Consider the following 22,063-nt stretch of genomic DNA (forward strand, 5'->3'; position numbering starts at 1 on the left):
AATCAAACTTTCAACTTTGGAGGAACTGCCTTGGAGCTTCCAGGCCAGAAGTAGTCTCCTAGTCCAGAGAAATTTCTATAGGCTGTCAATAAGGGGAATGGGTAGCAGGGTCATCTCGTAAGCATTTGCACAGTGAGCAATTCAGACTGGAAATATAGGCGGTAGAAGGGTGAAGCTGTCAGTCGGGCAGTTAGGAAGTCTTCCTCAGAGGTGGAAGCATTTATGGAGTGAGGCAAGACCCTATGCCTAAACAGCCTAATTACAAATATTTCCAACCCACACAGAGTTAGAGAGATTTCCTGGAACCATTTGAGAAACTGGCTTAATTCTACCCTTAAAAAGTAGCTCTTGATGGTGATATTCCCTGGAGAAGAAAAATTGGCCTCATGGTACATCATGACAAATTAGTGGTCTTTGTAACTTGACGATTTTTTTTCTTTCCCCTTCTGGAGAGAAGAAGCCATAACTCACTCTCCTTCTGACTCACTCCATCTTTTTCCCTACTCCCAATTTTTTAAAAAAATCTTGTTAGTCAGGTAGTGTCAGAATACATTTGCAAGCTAGAAAAAGCTCCTACCCACTTTTGAAACTGTATTTCATAGGGCTTGGTGCCCAGCCCACCTGTTACATGTGTAGCTTTAGAGACTTGCTTCCCTGCCCCCAGTTCAGACTTGTCTTATATTTTTAGCGTATGTAGCCTTGAATGATCAATGATTTAGGTACTTTGACTTGGAGTAGATTCTCAGAGACATGTTGAGACCTTGACTGACTACACCTAGACTCCCATGATATCTGTAGAAAGGAAACTCTTTTCCTTAGTTCACCTCACAATTATGGATCCAAGATACCTTGACCAATTGACCTATAGGTTGATATCTATGTAGTCTGTGAAGCTGTATGCAAAGTTTTCTATGAATGCATTTTGTACGTACAAACACTGTTGTTTTAATCCCTTCATAGTGGGCTATGATCCAAAGTGGATTAAGCGCCTTTGCGACTGTATAGTTCAGTGTTTAAAAGCACAAGCTTGGCATTAGACCAAATCTCCTTTCAGCTGCTCACCTGACTGTGTGACCTTGGCCATGTTACTTAATCATCAGTGTCTCAATTTTCTCATCTTTAAAATAGGGATGATATTAGAAATTAAATCAGACAGCAGTTATGAAGAATAAACGTTTGTCACAGGCAAGCTCTCAGTTCTTGTTACTTTTGCATCAGCCCTTGCTTTTGAAGATTCTTTTTTTACAAATGAGAAGCCAAGTTTTTCACCTTTCAGGGTGTTCTTGGGAGTCCACAACAAGACTATCTATGTTATTTCAGTGACACCTTTTCTGAAGTGACCATTTCTCTCTTAGGAATTGCATGATGACAATCCATCCATCTTACGTAGGTTTTTGAGCAGCCCAAAGTATTAATGACTTCAGGTCTCTCCTCACCTGTGCCAGTTCAAGGCTTATGACTTTGAGGTGAAAGGCTCTGTAAACCATTAGCAATCACCAGCCTTGCAAGCCATTTATTTCTCTTTGGGACATATTTATTAGGCTATATGTACTGTGTAATTGAAGCAGGTTTCTCCGTAGCTGTAAAGCTGTACAACTATATTCTTAATCTTCTTAACAAATGCCAACTGACATAGCATTGGGACCTACTTATTCCAGACATCTGAAGTCCAACCATCTCTCTAAATTATGATGGCCATAATATTTCATAATGACTGTTATTAGGTCCCCAAAGGAAAGAATGTCTTCATCTTTTTGGAGACATTGGGTCTGATGCTCCTGTTCTTGGCGGCTGGTATCATATTTGCATTGAAAAATTACACCACAGGGTTGATGATGGTATTTGGCCAGAGGAAGGAGAAAAAAATCAAATGTGTCTAAGCTAGAACTATTTTTCATTTTGTTTTATGGATTCAATTTTGTGATATATAGTGTTTGTAAGGTCCTTCAGTGAGAATGTACTCTAGTTTAAACTTGGCCTTGAGTTTATGCTGACACACTGATTGAGCTTTAAAAAAGGTCATAATCATTATTCAGTCAAGCATCAATCACTGCCTCTTGCTCCCAGCCCCTTGACCCCGTGATTAAATGCTGGCCCTCCTTCAGCGTTCAGCTCATCCCTTCTGCCCTCTTCTTCACATTGGATTACCTTTCTTTTCACCTGCTCCCAAGAGCAACAGTGCTTTCTTCTGTCATGGCACTTAGCACTGACCACACTGAATTATAACCGTCACTTTGCTTCTTTCTCTTTAAGACAGACGATGAACTCGTCCAGGTCAGCGCCATGTCTGATTTACCTTTGTCTCTTCAGTAATGCTTCCCTAAGCATATGGCAGAGCTCAATAAATCTTGTATGGATGAATAGTCACATGGCTGGTTCCTTCGCATGCTTCAGGTCTTAGCTCAAATACTGTCTCTTCAAGAAAGACGTGTTTGACCACCCAGTATAAAGTAGCTGTGCATCCCAACATGGCCTGTTCCATTATCCTGCTTCATTTTCATCACTCAAGTTATCACTCTGAAATTATTTGCTAAATTGTTTATTCTCTGTTGCCCTACGGAATGTGAGCACTGTGAAAACAGGTCCTTGTGGGTCTCGTTCATTGCTTTATTTAATGCCAGCTCCTGGCACATAGTATCCCTCAGCACAGTTTGGTTAAATGAGTGAGTGATTTTTCCTTGTTTTCCCTCCTGCCCTCAGTGGAAAATGTTAGGGCTGATGAGTGTACCTTCCTTTTCCGGTTTTCTGGACTGTCCTTAGCATTTTATCGGTAAGGTGAGGGCAGTTTAAATTTATTTCATGGTTTATATATTCTGTATTAAACAAACAAAAAACTGGCTGGCAGAGAGTGATGCAGATGGCTTTCTTGAGAAGGGTTACTGGTCATTAATGTTAATTGTTTAGAGCCACTGGTTTGCAGTCAAATAACCATCAATTCCGTGTTGCCGGGGAAATCTCAGATTTTCTCACTCTGTCTTTCCTGCATCCCTCCACATCTGTACCTCCTTGATCTCTTAGTATTCTGATTCATCATCATACTAATCCCCCCTCCCCAGTAAAAGCGTTACCTACTAGGCTCATTATCTTTTCATGCAGCAGCATTTTTGCTGATAACTGTTAGTATTCTGGTGTGTTCTTTAATGCAGTTTCTCTCATCAAAATTTTTTTCGATGTGCTCTTTAAATCTTCCCAAGAAAGAGGAAGGAGAAGCAAGCAATGAAACTTTATACCTGCTGTCCTTTTTAGAGGCACAAACTTAGCTGAAGGTAGCCTCACCCTAGGCATTGGATCTAACACCAGAGCCATGTGGTTGGACAAGTATGATTTAACCTGAGGATCGTAGGCCCCAGTCAAATGGGCTTCTCAAGGTCACTGGCCAAGGCTTCAGAGACTCCTTGAAATTATATGCAAAATTGTGTTTTTGTGTAGCTTTGCTTGAGAGAGGCTCAAGCAGCTTTTTCTCCCATTTTCAATCAAGGCCATGGCCCAGTAATTTAGCAGCACAGACACTTGAGTAGAAATGGCAGTCATTGAGCCAAGACAGAGCTAGAACAAACTCCAGTTATTTTTTATCTAGCACTGCACTGAAGCCAATAGGTACATACCATTGTCCAAGCACACACAGTGCAGCTGCGACCTTCAGTGATGCTTGGTGCTTTATGATTATAGCTGTATTATAGGAAAAAATCTAGAAAACTTGGAAAATACTGAAAATAAGAATATGAATCACCTGTTAATCCTAGCATTCAGAAACAATGTTTTAATGCCTTGCCTTCTAGTCTTTGGGTGTATGATCTATGTGTGTGATATATACATATATCTATTTTTTAACAATGAGCTTATATTCTATGTGCAGTTTTTATCCTGCTTTTCACGTCTTATATCATTTCTATTTTTCCTTGCCACTAAATATTCTTGATCGTGCGCATTTTTAATGGATTTGTAATTTTTTATCTTGTTGGTATGACAATATGTTTGCTCAGTCCTCTGTTTTTGGAAGTTCAGATTGTTTTCAATTTTTATCTTCTTTATGTAATACTGTGTTGAACATCTTTTTATATAAATCTTTGTGAGACTCTCTGATTATTTCCTTAATACAGACTCCTAATGATGGGTTAACTGAGTTAAAGTCAGCTATAATTTTTGGGTCCTACAGTTAGGATTATGTATTGATAGATTTTAGAATAAGAGACAAAGCTGGTGGGGTCTGAGATGAAAATGTGCTCAGGAGCAGTCTTACTAACTCTTTGGAACATAAGAGCAGGTTCTGAGCCTTCTCTTTTCCATAGCTTTCAGTGGTCTCCACGAACTACCTAACTGTGTGTCTCTTTCTTTCTCTAAATATATATAACAGTTCCCTGCTCCTTGCACATTGCAATGCCTGATTCAGATCCAGGACACCAGTTCTAATGCAACATTTTCCTTTGCAAAACTCTAAACAATCCCATGTGTTCAATGACATTGATTAGCAACATAATGTTTGTTAGAACACTGAAGAGGAAACCAAAATGTTTGTATTAAAATGCTCAAATCTAGAAACCAAGTGCAGAGGGGAATGAATATCATGATGACATAATACATTTTTATTATTTGAAGACCTATTTTGCATATGACACTGACATTAGGATTCACCCCTTCAAAGTCCTTTGCACAATTTTTCTCTATTCTTTCGGTTAGAAAGGTTGATTGACATTCTCACTTGCTTTAAACCTAGAAAGAATTTGGTCCAGGGAAGTCCAGTCTCTTTCCTAGCAACTCAAGTTTTGTTGAACTCAGTGCGGAATTGGTAGTGCTTGGCTTCTGTTTGGCTTCCCCTGCTAGCTGAGCTAGCTCTCCAAGTCTTTCCCATTGCCCTTTAGTCAGTAGAACAAACAGAAGTCTTAATCTCAACAGAGTGCTTAAAGAAACTGTATATGTATATATTCATTTTGGGGAAAAAGTAAGCAACTCTGGAAGGATGTAGAGGTTAGTGATGGCTCTAGAGATTTAAAAGTGCAATAAAATGTTCTGAAATTTGCTGCTTTCATCTTACTTAAAAAGGCAGTACAGACTTTGGTTTACTGTGGTATCTGTGTGTGTGTGTATGTATGTGTTCTTAAATAAATAAAGCTTTTCTTGAAGATACTAAAAGAGGTAATAAAGGCATCCAAGATCCCCTGAGCCGAAGAACACACTTGTTTTGGTGTATAACCTTCCTAGTCCTTGTTTCCAAATCTGTGTGTATTCTGTTACATATTTACTTTTTTCGTATAAATTTTTGTGTACAACCATTATAAAATTTCACCAAGAATAACATTTGTCATTTAGTTACATGAGAACCTGTTCAGTAGCGTAGTTTATGACCTTGTTATTTAAAAGGAAAGAGATTCCTCCCCCTCGTGTTAATTGGTCAACCCGAGTCACTGGCAGAGAATTTGCCAGTTGTTTTCTCCAAAGGGACACCTTTTTCATTGAGAACTTTAGAAATTCAGGTCGCAAGCTTTTCCCACTTCTCTATATCACACTTAAGACTCATACTTTGAATGTGTACTTCCCTGTAAAAGTTTTCTGGGATCCCTCTGAAGAGCCTTTGTCACCTTCTAGGCTCTAAGAGCAGATGGTGCCATCTGTGGACTCTTTCTTCTGCTTCTTCTCAAAGTTGCCCTTCCTTTCCCTGAAGGGAACAGACGAGCTCAGTAAGATGGTGCTGTTTCTGCCCATATGCCTCATATGTAATATGTGATACAGTTTATACAACACACGCTTCCTGCTGTCACTGGGAACACAAAGTGTGCACTTGTCCTAAGGAAGACCACTGATGTGCCATGAAGTGTGGGATCCTGTTGCTTTCTGTCACCTATCCAGTATGGATAGCCTTGCAGTCAACTCTAGCTAGACAAGAGCCACATCCTCTGATTTCTAAGTCTTGGAGAACTCTGCCTAACAGTGACCTTTTTTGAGTGTTTTCCATTAGGTCTCCATGCTGTTTTTAATACATCTGAGTAGTTTTGGCTAAAGTAAATTATGAATTGTAATCAGGAGTTTTGTTCCAGCATTCATATTCATTAGATTTTGATTTAATGAGTATATAGACCTAAAACAAATCTGATTTCTTTTTTTTAAAAAAAAAACGGTGAAGTGGAGTCTCCTGATTTTTTTTACTTTTTAAATACTAATTTCTGGCCACTTTTGGCTCCTGTAAAAGGTATGGCTTTTTATATAAAAAGAAGGTTTTCAGCAACTGGCTAGCCAAGAGGAACAAATCCCTCTTTAAATTCAAAGAAGTTTTTATTTGTTGTAAAATAAAACATTGTGTCAGTTGAGCTGAGATCTTTTCGAATGTTCCATGGACTGCTTCCTCAGAGGAAACAGACTATAACTGATGACCCCCATGTGCTTCAGACTGGTTGGCTTTGTACAATTAACGGAAGGGCTGTTAGTTAATTAATGTTTGTTTTTAAATTAATATTTTATTGCCTCAGCAAGATGTGAAAATGGTGTTCTTGAAAAGGAATTCTAGATTAAGGCTAAAATCTGCTGAAATTAACCCCTCTGATCTCTGGTCCTCCTTGTCCCCCCAGAAATATCCCACTTCTCAGTTTGGTGTAGACAGTCATGGAGGGTAGATGCCGTGAGTGTGTTTGAGTATGTTTAATCCCCGTCTCCTCCTGTACCTGTCATTCTGCAGCGTGTCGTTTTCACTCAACATTATGATGTGGAGATTATCCATGTTGTTACCCAAACAGAAAGCTCATTCCTTTCAACCTCTGCAGACTGCTTTATAAGTTGGCTGTCCCACAGCTTATTTAGAACATCTAGTCGTTTCTGGGTTTCCTTTGTACTATCAGTGCTGCAGTGCACATCTTTGTACATGCACCTTTGAATGTGTGTGCGCGTGTTTCTTATGATAGAGAATGGAAAGTGCCCTTTATTTTATATATGAAAATCTTAAGGGATAGGGACTTGAGGATGGTCAGAGTCTTATAAAGGATTAGCAGAGTGTGGATTGAAGCCATTTTCCTTGACTCCTTTCCTGCTTAATTGGGGATTCTTTACAGATTTTTGTAGAAGATCATTGGGATCCTGGGTGAAGTCAAGCCTAATAGAAGCTAACTACAGTAAAACATTGCTTATTCCAGATAACCAAGAAGGTCGGTCTGAATTAGGGAAAAGTGTGAATGTAATATTGTATAATTTTGAACTGTATACAATGACTCACACTAATATAACTTGATAAAATTCCTTAAGGGAATCACATTAATGAACAAATAAAAGCACCTCATAATTGTTTTTGAGAATAATGACATATCTAAATTGCTCAACACAGTTATTCTCATCCATTGGTAAAATATTTCCTCTACAATATTTTTTATATTTTCACATGCTTAGCAAATGATTTTCCCTAGTTACAGTAAGATAACCATAACCACTGCCTTTCTGAATGGTGTGAATTAGCACAGGAAGGTGAAAGGGGTGGACATTTGAGGGCCTACTCTGTGCCAAGTACAAGGCTTTTAAAGATTTTGCTGTTTAATTATCACAAGCATCTGGTGAAGTGAGGCTTATTATCTCTATTTCATAAATTGAGAAACTGAGGCATAAAGGGCTCTAAAGCAACTTCCTGAAGGTTGCCTGACTTGAATGGGTAAATACTCTTTCTACCATATCATAGTTTCCTTAAATGTGGTCCGCATCAGAATCTCCTGGAATATTTGCTCATACTGCAGATTCCTGGGCCCCTGAGGGTGAAGCCCAGGGATTCTGCGTTTTTAACAAGCTGCCAAGTGCTCCTTCTACACTCTGAAGTCTGAGAGCCACTCTGCCAGACCGCAGTGACCTCGTTCTGAAGCTCTGATGAGCTCTGCCAGAAAACTGCCCCTATGCCTTTGAGGACGAGGAATTCCTATCATGGCTCCTTGCACTGGGCACTTCTGCCGTGCTCCTCTGGGTGGCTTCCTCCTACCCACCCACTTCCATGGCCTCGCGTGACTTGCGCTGAACTTAGCAAGGCTCATGGTTTGACAAGCCCCTTCCAAAAGAGTTGAAATCATCACCCTACATATAGGGATCACTGTCTAAAAAAGGTTGAAGTTTTCAGTGCAAAATCATGAGCTCCTAAGTGTATCTTTTGTGCCTAATACAGATGGAATCTGCGTTTTGCATTCTAACCTTTGCTCAAATAAGAAATTTTAAAAATTGAAAATGAAAGGGCAGCTTGCAGAAACGATTACTTTTGAAATACCAATATGTGGTTTTATTTTCCATTCTAGCCCTCCTTTGCTGCACTCCCCTGGTGGTAGATTTCCCATAAGCCTGCCCTTAATCACTGCTGACTTTCCTAGAAGTGAGGAGATCAGAGTCCCTTCCAGCTCTCACCCTCCCACTAAGGACAGGATTTTGGAAGAGCCAGCCAGGTTCAGAGACCACCTCTGTCTCCTCTGCCTTTTCTCTTTCTCCATTATTATGTTTTTCTCTCGGCTCTGTGAAATTTCTCTTTTTCACTCCCAAACGACCTGCTCTCCCCTTAAGGGTCTAGTCCCAGCTCAAGTCCAAGCTGAATAGGAGTTTGCTTGGATGACTGACAGGTATTGAGAGGTGTGCCGAGGATCCGGAGTGGGTCCTAGACGGACTTGGATTTGTGTTCTGTGCTGGCAAAAGAGCATCTGTCTTTGTTTTGGTGTTTGGCTCATCCAAATAAAGAAGGCATTCCCTCTCCTGAAAGGCAGAGAGAAAAAAAGAAAGAAAAGACCAAAAAAAAGAAAAAATTTTAATTTTAACCATGTACTCCTCTGAAACTAAATATACACCCCTTCCTCTCTCCTGATTGGTCCGCTTCAATTGACAAGTGGATCGGGTGGAAAGGAAATATCCTGGACTTAATTGTAAGTTAAGTCTCTCTTAATCCAGAAGAGCATTTGAGATTCTGTCCAAGTGTTCAATTTCCCAGGCCGCTGAGGTCTGTGAATTTCTTTTCCCAGCCTCCAGGCTGCTGCAGTACAAGTCAGCATAGCTAATGCAGATAGATCTCCTGCCTCTCGCTCTCCTCCTCCCTCTGCTTTGATTCGATATGAACAGCCTGGTAACTCCGATGCTAGGGGAGAAATCTGACATAACTCTGCAGATGGCTAGGTTGCCATGAAACACCTGGGGATTATTCTTTAAGGAAAAGGTAACATTTATATGCTAATGATTTCTTCCCCTCTCCCCTCCTTGTTGCATTTTTTCCAGGGCTGCCCGTTCCCAAGAAGAGCCCAAAGTCGGTAAGGACTTGTCAGTTACTTAGTGCTTGTTTGGGGGCAGGGGGGCAGGTGGTGGGAGGGGACGCGGTCTGGCTTGACTTCACTAAATGTGTTTTAGAGTGGATGGGGGAAACTGGACGGGGGCTCCTTATATTGAGTTCTGGTGATCTGTTTGCTATAGAAGGTATTTGGGTTTGTCTTGAACTGTCTAGTGATTTGTGGGCAGGCTGCAGGAGCCAGGAGAAAGAATTCATGGTTGGAATCTTCTCTATGTAAATGCATCACAACTCTCATTCAAATAGATGAGTTTCTTAGATGTTTTAACTTGATACAAATGCTATTGTTTCCTTTGGGAGGGGAAAAAAAAAAAAAAAACTCCACCTGCTAACCGGGTAGCATTGCTGTCAACTGGTGTTTCCAGCCGTTCGCATGAGTAGATTCTCTCCTTGAGCTTTCTTGTCCACTGGATGATGAACTGTTCACAAAATTTAAAAGCCTGTAGGTTTAAGGAAGAATGGCTATGCCCTGTATAGGTGTCCATGCTCACATGGAACAATGTTCAGTGCCCCAGCCCTAAGAATAAGACATTTCCTTGCTGTGGAAATGTCCTTTGTTGTTTTGCTAGCGTTAGCAGCATTATGCTGCAGGTATAGGATTCTTTAAAAAAAAAAAAAAGAAATCAATGTTTTGCTGTCCTTTCTAATCTGGTTTCCCTGAAGATGCATCACCTAGTTGACATGTTAGCTAATAGCTTAGAGGCTGTAGTGTTTTGTTTGGTAGTGTGAGGTTCTGCTCCTGGGGCACTGGCAACAGATTAAAATGCTACTTAAAAACTCAAAATCTGGAACTCGGATGCCTGTGAAATTGATCCGGGTGGAAGAGGCTTCCCAATTCATTAACATTGGGATAGAGAGGGGTACTACCATGTGGCTTGAATATTTGGGCGAGGGAAAATCTGCAGCCTTCTGCCATCCAGGAAGGGAGAACCTTTAAAACTTTGCAGCTCATGGTGCTGCAGCTGAATTCCTTCCACCTGTCTCCAAGCCTGGCTGTGAGAGGCAGAAGTTTATTAAGATGAAAGAGGGAGCTTCCTGCATTCTGAAGCCCCACATCTAAGTTCTCCAAAGAGAAAGTCTGCAATAATTGATGTGATTCCAATGGCATAGTGCCATGGTGATTGGAACATGTGACTTCAGGGCTCCTTCCTTGTCAGTTTGTGTTAAGATCCAGGCAGAAAAGTGCTGGTCGGAGCCCATGTTGGAACCACAGAGATGCTAAAACCTGTGTGTGTGTTTGTGTGTGTGTGTGTGTGTGTGTGTGTGTGTGTGTGTGTGTGTGTTCTCACATGCATGCACGTGTCTCCCCATCCCTGGGTCATAGTCAGAAACCTATTCAGCCTTTAGAAAAATAGAATCAAATCTAGAAGATGTGTCACATGAGCCTTGAATTAGAGGGAACCATCCTTTTTTCTTCCCCATCCCCAACCATGCTCTGTGATGCGTGGACTTATTTTACACACTCCACGTGGAATGGAGTCTTGACAAGGAGCATACAGGGGGAGAGAGGGCAGTTTTGTGGAGGCAGCATGACATCAGGTAGCAAGGTGTCTTTTTTTGTTTTGCATCCCATTTAAACTTAACTGTGCAGGAGGATTTTTGGAGATTCATTTGCATCTCTTCTTCCCCAAAGTATTTTGGAATTCCCTGCTGAACTCACAGGGTATCAGACAGGTAGAGAGCCTGCATTCACCAAGTCAGTTAAGAGAATTCCCTATGACAGTTTATTTTTGTAGAAGTCATGTCATTAGCAAGCAGCAAGCCAATTACTCAGGCTGCATTCCTAGAAAAAAAGCTCTCTTAACTGCTTTGCCCACAGTCTGCTGGCTCTTAATTACCACAAGCTAAGAGACTGATGTGTTGCTGGGTTAGGAAAGAATGAGCCCCCAGCTTGGGGCTGGTCCTGCCCTGATTTCTGTGCCAGGACAGGGATGATGGGTTTCACAGCATTGTTGGCACGCTCTGGAAGCTGCTGTACAAAATTTGGGGGATATCTGCCAAGGTCTGCTGTTGCCAGAGGAGCTTTGCTAACATCTGTGATCAGTGGGAGCTCTGTACAGGTGGGTTGAAAGCTGTTTCCCTTTCCCAGTTTGGATGTTGATGATGTCCTGCCAAAGAGACAGATGATTATGGGATTTTTCTCGTGGGGTCGGAGGGAATCCATGGGGAAGCTGGACATCATGGCTCCAGAAAGCCATTCACATGATGGCAGATAAGGTCAGTTATGCAGGCTACGTAATGAAATGCACACTGATTGTGCCTGGCCTGTGATACGCTAAGATTTACTATCAGCTCTGTGACTATACTCTCTTTACCTAAGGCCGTGGTTTTTCTTTTTTCCTAGAGGCTCCTGACATTATTGGCTTGGTCATGTGACTGACAGCTTCCTTTCGCCCTCACACCTTTTTTCAAAATAATGTTCTTAATAATTAAGTAGTTGGGTTTTTATTAGAACAGGAGGACTTATCTTTTTGATCTTGTTTCGCCTCCTGGATAGCCTGGATAGCTTACTTTTAATAAGCAATTTCACCTACGAGATTTAGTTTAAATGTTGAATATATGGTTTAATACTCATTGGAGACAATGGCAGTGTCTTAATGAAATTTTATTAATTTGATATCTGGACATCCACAACATCAGGGATTTTTCTGCCAAACGGCAGAGACAAAAATAAGACATATTTGCTGTCAGGTTTTAGACTTCACTGGGAAGCTGATTCCGTGGCCCAATTTAATCATCCTGGCTTGAAACTTATTTAACTGAGACTCTTGGTCTAAATAACACATAAGGATTTTGTCTGTGAGAGTTTAAATATCATACCAAACCCTGAATTTTAAGTCCATATTCACCTGTTTTCTCACTAATTCGCTTCCCAGCCATTCCTTCTCTTTCTCCCTTCCTTCATCTGTCCATCTGTCCATCTAACCATCCATCATCTATCCATTCATCCATCTGTACATTCATCTTTTACCCACTCATCCAGCCATGCATGCATGCATCCATCCATTCATTTATTTAGTGAAGTAGTATTGAGAACCTACTAAGTGTCAGGTTTGGCGGAAGGTACCGGAAATACTATAATAAATAAGATGGTCACAGCACCTTCCTGGAACTTACAAACAAATGATTTATTGATTGCTCCTTTCAAAAAAAGGATTCATTGTCACAAATCACCAAAAATCTTTATGCATTTGTTCCTTCAACAACTATTTATTGAGTATCCCTGTGCGCCAGAGCCACTGCCAGTATACAATGGAACTAAAACAGAAAACATTCCTGTCCTCATGGAACTGGGAGGAGACAAGCAATAACCACACAAATGGGCAGATCTATACAGACCCTCCTCATGGGGCTTAAAGTCTGATGAGCATATGCTTCCAAAAGTTAACAAAGCAGAAATATAATATAGAACCAAGTGCACACATAATGAAAATCATTCAGCTCTTAATTATAATAACCAAAGTTAAGTAGTTGTACAAAGCCATATAAAAGACCCAAGATTGAGTTAGGTGCTATGATTGAGCTGTGGAATCTTTCGGAGTTCCCCAGCAGCCTGAGCAACATAGGAAACCGCGTTATTTACTTAGCTGTTAACAGTCAGATCAAAGAGAGCATACCATGTTAACTAAAAAGACAAAATTTTCCCAGTTACTAAAAAGTTCTCCAAGTTTCCATAGAGGGCACACTGAACAGGGGGCAGGGCAGTCTCTTCAACAACCTTTTTGTAGGAAACCTCGTAGCAAGCCAAAAGGTAGCAATAGTGACAGGTTGCTAGTCCATTGTCCTCTGTTTCTTTGCCCTGGAAGGGATCTTAAGGACATTGCTGACAACTAGTCATTAAGAGATGTGAAGGAGAGATCTTCGATAATGTACACAGTGAGTGACCCTGGCCTGAAAACTCCAGTCTTATGTCCCCTGGCTCTTTCTCAGACTCTCCTAGTTGTCTCAGTACCTAGTTTCCTTCTTTTCCCCATACCACTTGTCCAACAACCAGGGCAGTAGTACAACCCATCAAAGCTCCTCCATGCTACAGGGAGAAGCAGTGAGAGTAGCAGATGGGCGAAGGAGCAGGATTACTTAAGCAGGTCCTTGCCTCTCGCTTCTCACAGCAGCTCAATCCTCACCCCTTTGGAGCTTTAGAAAATGGACTTTGCTATTGTGTTAGATTTCTTTAAAACATTCAGTGTGAACCAAAATTCATTTTCACATCCAATCAATACCTTCCTTCTCTTTTCCATTAACTCCTCTTGCCTGCCTTTTGGGAAGAAATCGTTTGCCTTAGACCCATAAATGATAAAAGAAAGAGACCAAAAGAAGGACCATCCTCTGCTTTGCCTTGTATTTGAGTCTCTGATTTTCGCACAACCTTTAATGACATTGGCCTACTATCTCATTAGCACTTGGAGTTTTTCCTGTTGTCCGTGTAAATTGCTGCAGTGGCCTTCAGTCTTGGCAGATAAGTGAACTGTAAATAATTTTGCTTTAAAATGGATCGATTTGTCATTTTTGAGCCACATGAATTCTCTTCATCATTTAAGCTCCTAACTGCTGTCTGTATTCATTTGCTCTTCCAAGTAAATATTTTCAGCTCACTTTATAAGTACCTCTGTTTTGAAATCATTCTGTGAAATACTGATGAGCTGATTTATTTTCCTGTTTCCATTTATAAAAACCATTGCATCTTCCCTATTTCCCTTGCCTGTCAGTAGTAAGGGAACCATTCGTTCTAGGGAGGTTGGTAAATGACACGAATTCACCCATAGTGTGTGGCTAAGGACTTTTATGGAGTTTTCAAAATTGAGCCCATTTCTTTCCTCCTAGTTGGCTCTGATTTGATATTCAGAAATAAAAATCTTGATTCAAAAAATACCAGCATAGTGACAACAGCTGGCACTGGAAATATCCATCTCGATATGTGGCTCCCCTTTCCAACCAGTTGGTCAAGCTGGAGAACTGGGAGGTGGATATCCATGTTTCTGAGATCTCCTCTTCCTCCTCGTCTCCCCCGTTGAGTCTGTCAGCAGTGCCTATTGAGTCTGGCGCCAAAATGCCTTTTGACTTTACTAGTCCCTTTCCTTCATCTCTACTACTCTCCTAGTATAAACCACCTCGGATCCCTCACGTGGACTGCTCAGTAGCCTCCTGACTGGCTCTCTGCTTTCACTCCTATCCCCAGCAACCCATTCTCCATCTACTAGTGAGGCCAAACTTTCTGGAAGTAAATTGGCTCCTGGCACATCCCTGCTTTAAATTCATTAAAGGATTCCTGCTCCCCCGAACTAAGAATGAAACCCAGACTCCTTAAAGTAGCCCATGAGGCCCTTGCATTATTTGGTCCCCAAGTTCATCTCAGACCACCCTACTCCCTCGCTGTGCACACTACCCTTTTGCCTGTCTTCAAACAATCCAAGCTCATTTTTGCTTTGAAGACTTAGCACAAGCTGCTTCCATTAATGGAGTGTTTTTCCAGAGGCCTCTCCTTACCATCTGTCTAGAGGACATTGCAGTACGTTGTTATCAATCTATTCTGATTGTGTGGTTAATATGCCTTTATACACATACGTGCATATACACACACCTAGATACACACTCAGGTATCCATTCCAAGACCTCAGGCACTATCCCTTTCTTCCTAATACATTGTATCCCTCAGAATCTGGCTCACAGTAGGTGATTAGTATGTGTTGATTAGATAAGTGAATAAGTAGTTTACTCAAGGGAGCCTAGCTGGATGTTGTGTCATTGGTGTACTAGGTATTTCCTCCATCCATATTCTTAGTATGCATAGAGTTACTTTAACAGACTTGAAAGTATATCTTTAATGATAGATACTTGTCTTTGGCCAGTTTCTCACCTAGAAAGATGAGGTGAAAGACAATCACATTAGATGCAAATCTGATCCTGGGCTCTAACTAGTTCAGAAGTGAATTTGTTCTCATGACCCAGGTCTTCTGGGAGATCAACCAGACTACTGAAGCGGCTACAGGTTGACTTTAATTTAAGAAATATATAAACATGGCTTTTCTCCTGGACAATTCTGGGCTGTAACTAGATAAAAGACAAGTCCGGAGTGCCAACAAGAACTTGAAAGGAAACTTAAAGTGAGGTTAAATCTTATCGGGGGAAATCCAAAAAGTTTCCAGATTACTGTGTATTTAGCCTATTAGTGTGGTTTAGAATATGCCATTTAGTGAGAGTTTAGTGGTGGCAGTTTTTAGAGCACATTCTCAAGATGCTGCTTTCCTTTTATTTTCCAAATTTAGGAACAAAGTTTAGATGACACTTGAAAGGGATGCAGAGGTGCAGTTTGATTGAGAGGCAGTTTTGCAGACTCATTCCAGATTGCATTTGTCATTTTAAATTGCATTAAATTGGACCTAAATGAGTCATTTATTGGGGAGGTGAGAAAGGGTATTAAAATTTGAAGAATGGCCCATGCCACTTCCAGTAGACTTCATTTGCCCACTCTGGTTATGGCACAGCTGTCTCTTCAGTTAAACTCAAGATTTCCAGGTCTTCCGTGTCAGAGATTTGTACACTGGGACAGCCATCAAAGAATCTTAGAAATCCGGGAGGTGAGATGAGAATGCCTGTGCATGCATTTGTGGGTATGTGTGTCAAAGCACATGTGCATTCTCTGTAGGAGAAAGGTGCAGCCCTTTTATCAGACTGTCTTTGGGGCAGGGTTGCCTGAAAGATATTTTCCTCCAGTTCAGGAAGAGGGAGTGAGTGGAAGAGGTTAAAGTTGGCTTCCCAGGGACTCCAAGGAACCCCAGGAGAGGAAGAAGAGTGTGATGTTTCCTTCCGGTAATCCTGCCATGCAGCTCACCCTAGGTCTCAGGGAGGTTTTGTGAAGCGTAGTCTCAACACGAGGAGACTGGAGCTTCCAGGGTCAAAGATGGACTTTAACTGTGACATGACTCTAGTGTCCATGGACTGACCCCACAATCTGGCATTTGCTACTCATTTGAGGAACCCAGAAAGGGCCAGCACTTGAAGGGAGGGAATACAAGTCTCAGGGTAAACTCGGAGGTCCTTTATCTATTGGGAATTATTTGCTTTTACATTTAAAATATCTTTTCTCTCCTTCCTGAGAGGAGAACAAAAACGAAACACTACCCAAGTGTAAAAATAGAAAATAGCAGTTCTCATTAATTCTCCTTACCAAAGTTCATTTCAAAATGAAAATAGCTTTAAATTTTGTCTCAATTATAAAAAGCATTCTCTGTGCATTATAAAAATGAAAAATAGGCAATGCAGTAAAGTATAAGAGGGGGAAAACCCACCCTGATTCCAACTTTTTTGTGCTTATGCTAGTGTGTGTACACACCCAAAATGAGCCGATGCATATGCTCATTTATAATCCAGATGCCTGTAAAGACCACAGTGAAGAGAAAAACAAACTCCCATGCACATGCAAAAGGGAATGGGGATTGTATCTGTCATTAGCATTTTCTGACTCTGAAAATCTTCAGCATGTCTCCAGGGGAAGCAAGAAGGCAGGTATTGACCTTCTCTGGGCAGGAATCAGATGGCTGACCCTGAGAGCAAAATTTACTGTTGGGGGGGACACTTGGAAGTTGGTAGAACCAGGTTCTATTCCAGGTCTTTGGAATGCTGATCCATCCATGTCTGAGCTGAGCACTTTATCCTCAAAAGGGAACAATGGTGACATGGGCTAAGGGTAGTGTTTGTTCCTCCCCAGACATCAGTGTGTTTTCCTGGCATCTTCACTAGAGTTTGTTGTCCTCTTGAGTCTGAGTGAATTAAGCCTCTTGTACAGTTTTACCAAGACCTCTTTGCCAGTCTAAAGCATGGTCCTCAAATTTCTCCCACAGGCACACCAAGTATAATTTTAAATGGTCTATCTTACCTTCATGAAATACATGCCCAATTTTCCTCAACTTTGAATCCTTGCCAAAACCTATATTTAGATCTGTAGTCTGTAATAGTCAAGGGCAGATGAAGTTTTTGTCCTCCTTGAGCTTCTTTAGATACAATTTCAAAGCAAGGAATATAAAGAGAGAGAGTATAGAGGGACCTGAGATTTAAATGAAAGGGACCTTGGAAATTTCCATTGAGATAAGGAATGAAAGATGGGGGATACCTGAGGAGAGAGCAAGGAACAACAGTTTTGATAGGATTGATTGTAAGACCAAGGGGAAGATTTTGATGCTGTTAAGAACTTTAGCAAACTGAGATGCTCTGGGTCAAAGATCTTATAAACTACTTAAAAAGCTATAAGGATCTGTAAGAGAGGACAGAGAGGGCCCTTGCTATCCTCTACCCGTTTATGATGCTTTTAAGCAGATAAGTGTAGAGACATAGCTTCTGTTTGTGAGAGGCAAGACTCCAGGATTGTTTTGAATGGGGGAAACTAAACACCTGGGCTTACCACAGTCTTTTACTGGAGAAAATAACTGAAATTATTTTATATCACACCCAATATTTTTTCTCCCATTAGTTTTTGCTCTTTGTTGAATCACCAATCAAACAAAGAGCATTTCATAAAATGGGAAGGGTCTTTTGCTGAGTGAGTTTTAAGAAACAGGAACCTGCTTATTCTACTGAAATTTAAATGAAACTCTTTCCCTTTGAATACTACTTGGACATTGGACAAGTTACAAATCTAACAAGGCTGACTCCCTGAGGTCAACCCATATATAAGGTTCGATCTTGGTTTTCAACCAACAGTAGTGTCAGGAGATCAAGAGGTGAAATGTGATGCCTGCAAAATTGATTGGCTAAGGATTATGAAAGCTCTTCATATAATAGTTATTTATATACTTAGGAGTACAAGTGCACATATAATGCTAGCATGATTTTTAAAATATCTGATTCCTTTTTCTTATAGTCTAGAAGAACTGATGGAAAATCCTTAGATAAGAGTTGAGTATTTTATTATTGAAAGATGCAAGACGTAGAGTCCCAACGAACGTTTTTAGCCCTGATTGTATTTCTTCTGGATATTATAGCCTTACATTTAAACCTCATAGTATTTCGTGTCATGTATTTTGTCAAAAAATGAGGATGTTAAACTGATACTTCTTGTATCTCTCCCCTGAACTTCAAACCTACGTACTTAATTGTTTACTGGCCATCTCCAGTTGGATGTCTAATAGGCAGCTCAAATTTATAAGCCCAGAACTGAACTCTCTTCTAACTGCACAGGCCCAAATAATTATCCCCTTTCTCTCTGCCATATCAGTAAATGGCTACTGCAGTCTTTCATTTGGATGAGGCCCAAACTTTGAAGTCATCCTTGATTCCTTTCTCACTCACCTTCCATAGGACCTATGAGCAAATCCTGTTGGCTCTACCATCAGGGTATATCCAAAATCTGACCACTTCCGTCCATCTCTGGCCTTGTACCCTAGTCCAAGCCACCATCCTCTCTCACAGAAATAATTACAACAGTCTCCTACATTCTCCCCACTTCTACCCTCGCCCCAGGACCTTTTAAAACAACATCAACCAAAAACTGAGGATATTAAACTGATACTTCTTGTAATAAACAGCCCCAGAGTCTTAGCCGAGAACATATGATGAAAATTGGATTTGTTTTCTGCTACAGCCCAGAGAGCAGTATGGTTTGTGATTATGTCTTTCCATCTGGCCCGCCCCTCTCCCTGTCTGCCAATCACCTGGGGATTTATCTGCATTCAGCATTAGCTGGAGAAAGGTGGAGGCCACAGTGTTGTTGATATATTTATGTGTATGTGTGCAGAAGAGCTGAGCAAAGACAAGCGGTGGAAAACACCCACTCAGAGACCCAGTAATAATCTCTTCTTGCCCCTCTCTCTTGCTTACTTTCAGCAACCACTGGAAAGAAAAGACAGCCAGAATAGTTCTCAGCACAGTGTCTCCAGCCACCGAAGCCTGCACACGGCGTCCCCAAGCCACGGCACACAGGTGCTCCCCGAGTACCCACCTCCTGCAGAGGCTCCAGCTCCTGACCAAACCGACAGCTCTGGGCAGAAAAAACCAGATCCTTTTAAAATCTGGGCCCAGTCCAGGAGCATGTATGAAAACCGACGTGAGTAGCACCCTGGCTCCTGTCTTCCCAAGACCCCTCCCCAGGGCTCCAACTTTCTCTTGAGGCTTACTGAAAATTGGTTTCCATTGTGTAAACTGGATTGAGGTGAATCAAGGGGAGAGGTGAAAGCTTCCCACAGCAGCGATAGCATCTGTTGGCTATTCTTGGGGGCTCCATTATGTCTTCACTTTGGGGAGGGGGTAGAGATGGATAGTCATCACATAAAAGGCCTGGATAAAAATGGATTTATTTTTCCCTTCAGTTAAAAGAAGTAGAAGATAAGAGCTGCTGTCTCATTAATTTTTCACCACATGGAGATTGTGACATGCTCTTGTGAAACAGCTCTGATATACAATAGAACATAAATATGATTGGTTTGGATTGCATGAGTAATGAGAAGAAATTAAATGCTTTCTTAGAGGACTCTTAGATTTTAAGGATACTGGCAATTTTTTTTTTTTACCATTATTAGTCTCTCTAAATATTCCCCTTAAAAAGAAAAAAACAAGCAGTTTGTGGTTTGTGCTTTAATTATTGATACTGTGGTTAAATATGTTCCTTTGGCTTTACCTTTTCCATAAATATTAACTAGTGATGGCGTACATCGTAACTTTTTGGCTCTTATAAACCTAAGATTAATATTGCCTTCATGTTTAATTTCTTACTTTTTATTAAGAAATGATTTCCAAAGATGATTCACCATAAATAATACTCATTTATCTTACCATTACCAATGAAAGTTCCTAAAATGCTTTAATCATATGAGATGCGAACGGGCCCTTTTTTGGCTGTTGCTCTTACTGACGTTTTCAGTCATGAGCGTGATGGGTCAGGATGAAGCAACAAGGCAGGACATGCACTTCATTTTCTCTTTTTGTCAAGGGATAGGAGAGAATGTTTAATGAGGGAGGAGACCAAGTTTGGTGAAGGGCCTAATGAAAACCGCAAGAGAGAAGAGAATCGTCTTGCCATCCTCTTTGTCCCTGCCCCCCTCAGCAGAGGTTTCGTCTATAGCCACAGTTGTGGTTCTCTCTCAGGCAAAGCTCCATGGAGAGTCATGGCACAGAGGTGGTGGGAGGTGCTCCAGCCTCTCGCCCACCCACTCGGACTTGGCTATGAAGCATTTCCTCTGCTGGCTGAAGCAACTCCTCTGTGACCCAAACAGAACAGGGGACTGAGGCCAGCATCTCTGAGAAGGAAAGTTGGCCACAGTACTGGGTGCAGTTCAGCAGTTAGGAGGTGGGGGCACAAGGCCAGTTGGAGACTTGCTGACTATCAAATTTTAGAAGTCACTCAGGGGTCTCTCCACCCTTTTCCTCCTCAAGGGAGAGATATCTTGCCTCCTTACTGTAGCAGTGTGAGGAATTAAATAAACTGTTTTGGCCAAGGGTTCACTACGCTGACAAAAGCCAGATAATTTGAGAAGGGATTTATTTGGTCACTGGACTAGAAAGGTCCCAAGAGGATGCCTGACTCCAGGCCAAAGGAAATGAAGTTCCGTCTGGAACACCCCTCATAAGCAGTAGTTGCTAAGTGTGAACTGGGGGTCTGTTCTCACTGTGTCTTCTCACTCACTATAGTGATCTCATTGAAGAAGTGTTTTCCAGAGAGGAGTATTTCTTCAGTCCTTTCACAGTTCTCTCTAACCGTGCAGCTCCTCCAATCAATGGCCCAATCTCAGTGGATGTTGAGCTACTCCTTTATTGACTTGCCCCTGCTTTTCTCAGTATAGCACACATTTATGACTGAGCTTCCCATGTATGACTCTTTGTGATAAGTCATGTTCTGAAGTGATGGGGTGCATGATGGATTAACAGACAATTCTAATGCATCCGTTTAATAGGTTAGGCCTCGTGGTCTAGTGGTTAAGATTGGGCGCTCTCAACACTGCCACCTGGGTTCTTTTCCTGGTCAGGGAAGCCCCCCCCCCCAACCTGTCAGTAGGTGGTCATACTGTGGCAGCTGCCTGTTGCTGTGATGCTGAAAGCTATGCCACCAGTATTTCAGAAACCAGCAGGGTCACCCATGGTGGACAGGTTTCAGCAGAGCTTCCAGACTAAGACAGACTAGGAAGAAGGACCTGGCCACCCACTTCCAAAAACATTGCTGTGAAAACCCTGTGAACAGCAGTGGAGCATTGTCTGATACAGCACTGGAAGGTGGAGAGGATGGCACAAAAAGACCGGATAGACTTCTGCTCTGCTGTACACAGGTTGCTAGGAGTCAGGCTTGACGGCACTAACAACGTTTAATAGGAGGCTCTAGTTCAAATGCCATTTTTTACCTTCATGGAAGCAAAATTTCTTGAGAATTTGGTATTTAATAAAACTTTTTAAAAAGTTTTCTTCAGAAAAAAAATAAGAAAAATATGTATTCTTGCTATAGTCAGCTGCTTGTTGAAGCATCAAGATTGCTCGGGTGTCGGTCAGACAATTTGGAACAGGGCCAGTTTTGTGCCTTCACTTTCCCTTAACATGCAAGGAATAGGATTTAGCAGCACAAATGAGCATCAAGTTCTTCTTGGCGATTGGAGGCTCTGTAATTAGTGATTGTAGCAACCTAATTGATGTTAAGATTCACGTGGATTTCTTCCTCACTACTAAATGAGGATAATGATGAGACTTCCCCCCAATGGTAATTATTCAGTATCTGTCACAGATTTTCTTCTTTCACAGTACCTACAAATGAACCTACGTCAATCTTGTCTTTTAATCAGTATTTTGCTTTACCCCAGATCAGTTTCTGCCGTTCGC

General features: G+C 41.3%; 1 protein-coding gene across 50 annotated transcripts in view; it reads left to right on the forward strand.

Annotated features, from left to right (window-relative positions):
• Window positions 1-22,063, forward strand: part of MAGI1 (membrane associated guanylate kinase, WW and PDZ domain containing 1) — a 597,869-nt gene that overhangs the window by 544,995 nt on the left and 30,811 nt on the right. For all 50 annotated transcript variants that reach the window (XM_070576890.1, XM_070576908.1, XM_070576899.1 and 47 more), the window contains 2 exons: window positions 9,208-9,239; window positions 19,091-19,310. In XM_070576890.1, coding sequence (XP_070432991.1) covers window positions 9,208-9,239; window positions 19,091-19,310 — 252 coding nt within the window. The remainder of the gene's footprint in view (window positions 1-9,207; window positions 9,240-19,090; window positions 19,311-22,063) is intronic.

This window comes from Equus przewalskii, chromosome 15, assembly GCF_037783145.1.
Source record: "Equus przewalskii isolate Varuska chromosome 15, EquPr2, whole genome shotgun sequence".
Taxonomy (NCBI): domain Eukaryota; kingdom Metazoa; phylum Chordata; class Mammalia; order Perissodactyla; family Equidae; genus Equus; species Equus przewalskii.